The sequence below is a fragment of the Panthera tigris genome, chromosome F2 (assembly GCF_018350195.1).
Source record: "Panthera tigris isolate Pti1 chromosome F2, P.tigris_Pti1_mat1.1, whole genome shotgun sequence".
In the NCBI taxonomy this organism is placed as follows: domain Eukaryota; kingdom Metazoa; phylum Chordata; class Mammalia; order Carnivora; family Felidae; genus Panthera; species Panthera tigris.
Genome location: NC_056676.1, coordinates 81,337,650 through 81,346,522, shown reverse-complemented (window position 1 = coordinate 81,346,522; position 8,873 = coordinate 81,337,650). Strand labels below are relative to the sequence as shown.

The 8,873-nt window shown below is 66.9% G+C and overlaps 1 protein-coding gene across 2 annotated transcripts; it reads left to right on the top strand.

Moving 5' to 3' along the window:
• The first annotated feature begins 2,607 nt into the window (after positions 1 to 2,607).
• On the top strand, positions 2,608 to 7,660 carry LOC122234973 (cytochrome P450 11B1, mitochondrial-like). 2 transcript variants are annotated; one of them, XM_042973214.1, is made up of 9 exons: positions 2,608 to 2,846; positions 3,241 to 3,396; positions 4,427 to 4,626; positions 4,756 to 4,959; positions 5,192 to 5,346; positions 6,364 to 6,530; positions 6,959 to 7,037; positions 7,135 to 7,332; positions 7,547 to 7,660. In XM_042973214.1, exons 1-9 carry the CDS (start codon positions 2,608 to 2,610, stop codon positions 7,658 to 7,660), a joined length of 1,512 nt encoding a protein of 503 aa, XP_042829148.1. The 2 variants fall into 2 exon arrangements, with proteins under 2 accessions (XP_042829148.1, XP_042829149.1); XM_042973215.1 differs by lacking the exon at positions 7,135 to 7,332.
• The last annotated feature ends 1,213 nt before the right edge of the window (positions 7,661 to 8,873 follow it).

Genomic DNA, 8,873 nt, shown 5'->3' with positions numbered 1-8,873 from the left:
CATGGCACCCCTGCAGGCCATGAGGCCGGGCTGGGAGGATCAAGCTAGAAGGCCGGCATGCTGCGCGTGGAGTCCCATGACCTCTCAGAGCTGCCCACAGGACCGCGGAGTCCTGACTGGATGCATAAGGTGCAGGACGCGGTGGGATCCATTCTCTGGTTTTCGGATTGCTGGTTTGTTTCCAGCCGGTTATTACACTGGAATGGGAGCTCCGAGCATCAGTCAGCTGGGAGCCCGGGGGCACCTCCCCTCCCTGTGATGGCTGTGGGAGCACTCCCTGTGTTCACAGCTCTAGACCAGGTGGCTGGGGCCCTGCCCCCTACTGTCCTCAGCAGGCAGCAGGGGAGGGGCCGCTGTTGCCTTTGACCCCTCAGCAACCTGGGGACTGTGTCCCACCCCCACTCCGGCCGAAGCAGCCTCTACCCACTGGTAGCCGTGGACCACCTGCAGAGGACCAGGGGCCTCGACTCCTATTGCCTTTTCCCAGACCCGATCTTTGGGGGTGGAACGAGCACCGGACCCAACCCAAGTCCTAGAAGACAAGCAGCAATGCACATCTAGCTGCACATCCCCAGGGAACCCGCCTTCCTGTCCCCCAACACCAGGCCCCATCACTCAGTCCCTGTCTCTCCCAGGCCTTGGGGCCTGGTGGTAAACGGCCGTTATTTCGTGCATTGCATTGTCTGCACTTCAGCCGTGCTGGAAACCAGGCGAAGTGTGTCCTGCTATTGTGAGCTTCTGAGACGTGTCTCTTGTCCCTCAGTGCCGTCCTGTCACCTGACCCTCCACGGTCGCGCGTCCTTCCCACGTGGGCCCTGGGACAGCGCTCCCCACTCGCGTTGGGAAGCCCGCTGTGTGCCCGGACACGATGGCGCGCTTCTCCTGCGCCACGTCCCGTGGCGGCTCCTGCTCACTACAGCGCGGAAGGACGGGTGCACGCACTCGTTTCCAACCCTGCAAATTCAGCGGTGGGAACGCACCGCCTCAGAGACCGTGCTCCCCGACTGGGCCTTGGCCGGTGGTCCCCACTTCCGCCGGCTTTTCCTATCGCCCACACTCTTGTTGGCAGCGTAATGCAGTGGAAATACGTGCGTGGAAGCCGCTGGATCCCAGGGCCCCTTAAGCGCGGCGCTTCCAGAAGAGGGGCCGCCTGGACCCGCGGTGGGCAGACGACGGGGGGCGGGGACAGTCCCCGCTGGGGGCGGGGCCCGAGGCGCGGCTGCAGTTGGCCCGCGGGCCTCCAGAGGGCGCCCACGACTTCCGCCGCCTGGGCCGCCGCTGGGGGTGGAGGGTCGGCAGCAGGCGGGGCCGGCTTGGCCTGGGCCGCTGTGGCTTCAGCCTGCGTCTCTGCCTAAGCAAGGCTTGTCCACCGTTCGGGGCTGAGGCACGCGCACGTGGCAGCTTGCTGAAGGGGCCAGGGCAGTCGTGACTCCTCGCCCCGCCGAAGACTCCCCGGGGCAATGACTGGAGCAGGGACAGGATCCCACTGAAGTAACGTTGAAGACACTCAGATCTTGGCCCTTCCCACCGACACCCGCACGCAGCCTCCATGCTGCCTCCAGAGCCCCAGCTGCGGCTACCCCATCGCCCCCTCCCCAAATCACGGTCAGGGCTGGGGGCCCAGCAGGAGCCAGGGCCGCGGGGCCCCTGTGACACAGTGGGGGCCCTGGGGGTGGCAGGAACCCAGGGCTTGTGTCCCCTCATCTGGAAACGGGAACGATGATGGCCAGAGCCACCTCGGGGGAACCCCGCCTGACGTGGGTGAGGTGCCCTGGGACCCCAAACCCGGGATCCACCCTCCAGAGGGTGGGAGCCCACGCCCACAGCCCCCATTGTGGACTGCATCCTCCCGCCACTGGCCTGAGCTCTGGGTCCGCACCCCTGAGCGCAGGCTTCCGGGTGAGAAAGGAGGGCCTGGGCACTGAGCGCCGCCCCTGCGGGGGGCCACACGGGGGCCGGGCAAGCGGTGCCTCATTTCCCCGCCTGAGGAGTGGCTTGCTCGAGTCCTGGGCATTCGCTGCGCCAGAGCTGAGGCAGCAGAGCCAGCCAGACGGGGTGCCAGCCACATGGGTGCCACCCACAGTTGGGTCGCTGGAGTCCCCTAAGTGCCCTGAAAGCCCTCACGGGCCGGCACCCTTGTCGGCTCACGTGGGCGTTCCCTGCACCCAGCCTGTGATCTGGGAAGAGCGGACAGAAGGCACGTAGGTCTGTGGGACTCATGGCTGCCCACTGCTTCCTGCTCTGGTCCTTGTAGAAAGGAGAGGAGAGCAGCGCAGGCCCCTGCGTCTCTCGATCAGATAAGGGGCCCCACCCATCTTGCTGCCTTCCCCCACCGGGGAGGAGGGAAGTGCTCACCACCCCGCCAGCCCCACTCGGCCCCCGATCCAGACCCTGCCCTGCTCTCCACATCCAGCAGCCAGCAGGCCTTGCGCAATCGTGGCACAAGGTGCCCATCCGTCTCTTCTGGAGGCCTCCAGCCCTGACCCCCGCTCCGGGCTTCCTGGCCTGGTCCAGGGACAACTTCTCCCATGACGCGATCAGGCCGCAGGCCCAGGCCTCCAGCAAGATAAAAGAATTGCGCTGACGGGGGGCGGAGGGAGCAGCAGGATGGCGTTCGGGGCAAAGGCACGAGTGTGGCTGGCAGGGCCCTGGCCGTCCCCGGGCAGGGCACGCGCACCGGGCGCCGGAGCCGCTCCGGCCCCCAAGGCGGTGCTGCCCTTCGAAGCCATACCGCGCTGTCCCGGCAACAAGTGGACGAGGTTGCTGCAGATCTGGAAGGAGCGGCGCCTGGAGAACCTTCACCTGGAGGTGCACCAGCTCTTCCAGGAGCTGGGGCCCATTTTCAGGTAAAGGCCTCCCCGCCCACCTCAGCCACAGCACCTGTGCGGCTCTCCCTAGCGGCTGGGGAGTCCGGGCCAGGCGCACTGCCGCCTGTGCTCTGCGTCCCCGGGGAGGCGGGGTGGGTGCCGAGCAGCGGGGGCGGGGGGTCTGGGCCCGGCACCTGGAGACTGCGGCTCTTGGGGAGGAGGGAGCACTCCCTGGCCGCGGCTGAGAGGGCAGAGCGCGGACAGCAGAGCAGGAGAGGCTTGGGTCAGACCGCGGGAGGGACTGCCCGCTCCGGGAGAGGCCCAGTCCGGGAGAAGGGACAGGCCCGTGGGAGACGGGCCGCCTTGGTCCTGCACAGTGAGGCCTGGGGGAAGGCACGGGTCCCCCAGCAGGGCTCTGAGCTTCGTCCCACAGGTATGACGTGGGAGGGACACGCATGGTGCTCCTGATGCTGCCCGAGGATGTGCAGAGGCTACAGCAAGTGGACGGCCATCAACCGTGGCGGCCGCCCCTGGACCCCTGGCTGGCCTACCGACAGCATCGAGGGCACAAATGTGGCGTGTTCTTGCTGTGAGAGGGAGTCTGGGCGGGCAGGGGCGGGGAGGGCCGGGGCAGGGCTGATGGCAAGCGGGCCTGCCCAAGGCCCGTCCAGTTTGGGACGGGAGAGCGGCCGCCGGCTCCCGCTGGGTGCCCACCCCTTGGGGATCATATGTGTCCTGGGGCTGAGGAGGGGCAGCGGGGCCACGGCCTCAGAGAGGAGGACGGATGATCGCTGCCATCAGGGAGCCCCCAGGCTGCACAGGCCTCCGCGGACTCCCCGTGCGGGGTGGGCTTCTCCCTTCCTACAGGTCAGGGCGGGAAGCCCAGGGCAGCGGGGAGGAGAGTCGGGGCTAGGGGCTCGGGAACGTGTCAGCATGTGCTGGGGCCTGAGGACCCACTGGCATTGACTAGAGCCCAGGTGGCTGAGGAGGAGAGAGGCCGGGGCTGGGGAGGGGGGCTTGGGGAGAAGGGGGACGGGGGAAGAAGGCACCTTTGCCCAGGAGCTAAGCTGTAGGTGGGTGTGTGTGTGAGCACGTGTGTGTGTGTGCGTGTGTGTGTGTGTGCGCGCGTGCGTGTGTGTGTGTGTGTGTGTGTGTATCCTCTTGGGTGGACAGGGGACATGGGACCGGCCCAGAAGCATCATTCTCAGAGCAGGGAGGGTTGGAAGGAGAAGGTTGCGGGGGCCCCTCACTCTGGAGCTGGCTGGCCCACCTCTCCCCTGCCTTCAGGGACAGGGAGAGCCCAGCCCGGACAGCTGCTGACGTGCCAGCCAAGGGGCCCGCCGGTGTGCGTGAACAAACTCCACGAACCCAGGCGGCGCTGCCAGGCAGAAGTTCTGGGCTCGGCCCCACCTTCCACGGGGGCACCCTGGGCCCAGCACACAAGGCCTCCCTGAGGGAAAGGGCTGGCGCTCACGCCCCCAGGCAGGCGGCCTGCCCCCTGGGACCAGCGGGCCGCTCCCTGCCTCGCCCCTTCCCCTTGGAGACGAGGAAGATGGGTCCAGGGCTGGCCCCAGGCTGCTGACTCGGGCTCCCCTGAAGCGCCTCTCTCTGCTCTACAGAAACGGGCCCGAATGGCGCACGAACCGACTGAAGCTGAACCCAGACGTGCTGTCGCCTCAGGCCGTCCAGAAGTACCTGCCCATGGTGGACTGGGTGGCAAGGGATTTCTCGAAGGCCCTGAAGTCGCGAGTGCTGCAGAATGCCCGGGGGAGTCTGACCGTGGACATCCAGCCCAGCATCCTCTACTACACCGTAGAAGGTCCGCGGGGTCAGGGTGGGAGGGAAGGGGGGTCAGGGCTCGGGGAAGCCGGGACCGGCCGGGGACGGGGCTGAGGCCCCCGTGACGCTGTCGGCCACCCTGGGCTCAGCAACCGTTCCCTGTCCACAGCCAGCAATCTAGCCCTTTTCGGAGAGCGGCTGGGCCTCCTTGGCCACAGCCCAAGTCCTGCCAGCCTGAACTTTCTCCGGGCTTTGAAGGCCATGTTAAAGTCTACCGCGCAGCTCATGTTCATGCCCAGGGTCCTATCACGCTGGACAAGCACCCAGCTGTGGAAGGAGCACTTTGAGTCCTGGGACTACATCTTCCAGTATGGTGAGGGCCAGAGACCGGGCAAGCGTTGAATGCCAGGGACACCAGGGTCCCCGGTTTCCTGTCACCACAGGCTGGGGGAGGGCTGAGGTCACCTCGGGGGCCTTTGTGGCCCCGAGAGGCTTGGCGGTGAGTCCGGGCCGCGCCGGTCCTGAGCAGTTGGCACGGGGCAGGCGGGCTGACGGGCAGGGGCGTGAGGAGAAGTGCCCGGCCCCTGTCTCTCCGTGCCCCACAGCCAACAATGCCATCCAGAAAATCTACCAGGAGCTGGCCCTCAGCCGCCCGGAGCACTACAGCGGCATCGTGGGGCAGCTGCTGATGCACGCGGACCTGAGCCTCGAAGCCATCTGGGCCAACTCCATCGAGCTCACCACCGGGAGCGTGGACACGGTCAGGACAGCAAGCAGCCCTGCCCTAGGCCATGGAGCCTCCTGACCCCAGGCTGCGTGCCCCCGTGCCCGTGTCTCCTGCAGGCTCCTGTTCTGAGCTGACAGAAGGCTCTGACCTAGGGTGGGGGGCCCGGGAACCGACCCTCAAGGGAAGGGGTCTGCAGTTCCCCGAGTGGGATGCCACACTCTAGGCCCAGTGCAGGGTGGACGAGCCCAGAGACATGAGCAGCACAGACACCATTCAGTCGCCTGGGTCCTGGGAAGAGGGGAAGGGCCGCGATGCAGCTGGAGGGCTGCCTGCGCCAGGAACCCTTCCCAGGCACAGAGTCCATTTGGCCCCAGGTCAGAGATGCTCTGGAGGTGACGGGCGGATGACAGCAAGGGGCGCACAGGGCTCCAGCTTGTGCAAGAGAGAACAGATGGCATGCAGCCTGGGGGTGGGGGCAGGCCGCAGGGTGTGGAGTGCAGCCAGAGCCTCCTGGCCCTCCACCCCAGGTTCACGCACCAGCATCTGTGATGTCCTGCTCTGGGCCGGGCACCCGGGGCTCCGAGAAGAGGCGCAGGCCTGCGGTGGAGAAACTCCCCAAATTGGCAGCCGACTCAGGGGCCGGGGCGGGCCGTCCATGTTCCGACCACAAGGTCTGGGCTGACCTGCCTGCGGGTGTCCGGGCGACAATCCTACTGGGTGCCAACGGTTTGGGGCAGTAGAACACCCCCCCATACACAGCCCTGAGAGGAAGGACCCCAGAGGAGGGTGAGAACCAGGGCTCGAAGGGGCTGGAGAAGGCCTGATTCTTTACTGAGCCTGGGCACACCTTCCCTGAGGGAGTCAGGTGTTAGGTTTTAGATCCTGAGGTCCCAGATCCCTGGGATGAGTCCTCCTCCGGGCGTCCACGTCACCGCGGATCTGAGGCGACCCACCCCCAAGGGAGGACCGTCTTCCGGGGTGGAGAGGCCCCGGGAGCTGAGGTGCGTGGCCTGGGCCGAGGTCTGAGCCCTGCACCCGTGGCTCCTGCAGACGGCCTACCCCCTGTTGATGACTCTCTTTGAGCTGGCTCGAAACCCTGAAGTGCAGCGGGCCCTACGCCAGGAGAGCCTGGGGGCCGAGGCCAGGATCTCGCAGGATCCCCAGAGCGCAACCTCGGAGCTGCCCCTGCTGCGGGCGGCCCTCAAGGAGACCTTGAGGTGGGTGTGGCAGGCCCTGGCTGCCGCCTCTGTCCTGGCCCCACTGTCTGGACAGCAGTGCTGGGAGCCTGCGGCCAGGTCCTGGGGCTGAGAAGCGGCTTCGCCCAAGATGCCACCCTGTACCTCGTCCTGTTCTCCCGAAACGGATAGGAGCTCTTCTCCCCCTGGGATCCCACTTCAATGCCCCGGGCACCATCCTCGGCCGTGTCCGCCGTGTCCGGGGGCTGCTCAGGCTCAGAGAACTTTGTCTGACTCAGGAGGTGCAAGGAAGCAGCTCCTCGTGATCTAGGCTTCCCGGTGCCAGAGGCGACCCGGGAGGGGGGCTGGCAGCTCCCCCAGGCCGGCGCATCCTGGCATAGGAAGGTGGCCGAAGGGAAGCGAGGGTCCCAGGGACAGCTGAGGACCCTGTCGGGTGCCCCCATCCGCAGGCTGTACCCCGTGGGGATGTCTGTGGACCGAAAGGTGGCCTCGGACGTGGTGCTGCAGAACTACCACATCCCGGCAGGGGTGAGTGAGGCCCCACAGCCCCTCCAGCAGACGCCAAGCCCGCGTGACCTTCTCACTCCTGGGGCCTCCGACCCCGCCCCTCCCCACCTCTCCGCAGACATTGGTCAAGGTGCAACTCTACTCCCTGGGTCGAAACCCCTCTGTGTTCGAGAGGCCCGAGTGCTACCATCCCCAGCGCTGGCTGGACAACAGGGGCTCTGGCACCAGATACCCACACCTAGCCTTCGGCTTTGGTCTGCGCCAGTGCCTGGGGCGGCGCCTGGCAGAGACAGAGATGCTGCTGTTGCTGCACCACGTGAGGGGGCCTGGGTGGCCCGGGGGCGGGACGGGATGCGACCGGGCAGGGCGTGGCCTGCGGGTGGGCGGGGCCTGGGGGTGCCGGGTGGTCTGCTTGGGGACCACCGGCCTCTCCTCCTCCGCTGCGCCTGACCCGAAAGGTAGGGTCCAGAAAGGCAAGGGAAGGTGGACCGGGACATCGGGGTTGACCATTTGACGTGCCTCTGTCCTAGGTGCTGAAAAGCTTCCTGGTGGAGACGCTCAGGCAGGAGGACTTAAAGATGACCTACCAGTTCGTGTTCGTGCCCTCCACCCGCCCCCTCCTCACCTTCCGGGCCATCAACTAGTCACGTCACCGCGCCGTCGGGCCAGAAGTGCTGCCAGCCCCCTTCCGCCTGCCCCCGGCCACCCTTGTTTTCTCCCACGGACCCTGCTTCTGGAGCCACAGCACTGTCCAGCCGGCGCCTCGCACCGAGGGGCAGGGGGATGAATCTGGCCGCAGGTCCTGCCTGTGAGCCCAGTGCCACCAGCGCCTTCTCCAGCGAGGAGCACCATCGGAGGGCCTTGGCCCCCGTAGCCCCCAACACTAGCTCCAGGGGCTTCAGATCCGCCCCCACCCCCACCTGCCTGTCCAATCTCATATCCCCTCTGTACTCAACCCGCCCCCACGCAGAACAGACAGGTTGGCGCCCCTGTCCTGCTCACCGCCACTCCAAAGGCCAGACTCTTTGTCTGCATTGGTCTTGCCAGCCTAGACCTTGAAGCTGGGCCAGGAGTCGTCCCCCTACCTGCTCTGCTCAGTCCACTTGGGCTCCTCCCGGCCCTGCCAGTGCTCTGGGACTGTGACTGAAGCACCCAGCCGAGGGCCTGGGTAAGCAGGTCAGGAGTATTGTTTCTTACAGTAGCCACCGAGCAGCTGAGGTGGACATCTGGGCCCATGAGACTCCTCTGAAAGCAGGGAGGATGGTGATCTCCCCTGGCGGGCTGCAGGGTGACCACAGAGAAGCCACCTCAGCCAGGCACAGCCACACGCTCCCTTTAACGAAGCCGTCTGTGTGCCGTGCCCGGCTGGCCTCCCACAGTGGCCCTCAGGACAAGGGCCACCCCTGACCTCATGGGAGGAAGGGGTTTTGGACAGCTGTGAGGTGGCTGGGATCTCCTAGATGGCAGGAGCGAGCAGCCTGTCCCAGGCTGCCTGCGGCCAGGTGACACCCCCGGCGTGGAAAGGGGCCGGGAGGCAAGGGTGAGTGGTGGGGTGGCTCTGCTCCCCCTCCTTCCCCACCCCCACCTCACCGGGGGAGAACTGGGCACTCAGCTCACAGCAAAGCAATGACGGAGGGGCCGCACATGTGCCTGGGCCAGCCCCGGGCGCCCGCCGAGTGGCCCGCGGGCGTGTGTTCCCTGTGCGGACTCCCTGGAGGAGGAAAGAGCGTGCGCCCTCCTTGCTGGGCCCGGTGCAGGAGGGCTGCTGCCGGGAGGAGGTCTTCTCCGTGCCCCAGCCAGGCACAGCTGAAGGGCACGTGGAGGCAGGAAGAGAGGGCCCTGGGGACCCTGGGGGCC

Excerpts from the sequence above, each read along its gene's own strand:
- LOC122234973 (XM_042973214.1), top strand. The coding sequence starts at position 2,608 with ATGGCGTTCGGGGCAAAGGCACGAGTGTGGCTGGCAGGGCCCTGGCCG. Across the intron at positions 5,347-6,363 it reads CCACCGGGAGCGTGGACACG|ACGGCCTACCCCCTGTTGAT; the intron begins GTCAGGACAGCA and ends TGGCTCCTGCAG. Across the intron at positions 6,531-6,958 it reads GCCCTCAAGGAGACCTTGAG|GCTGTACCCCGTGGGGATGT; the intron begins GTGGGTGTGGCA and ends CCCCATCCGCAG.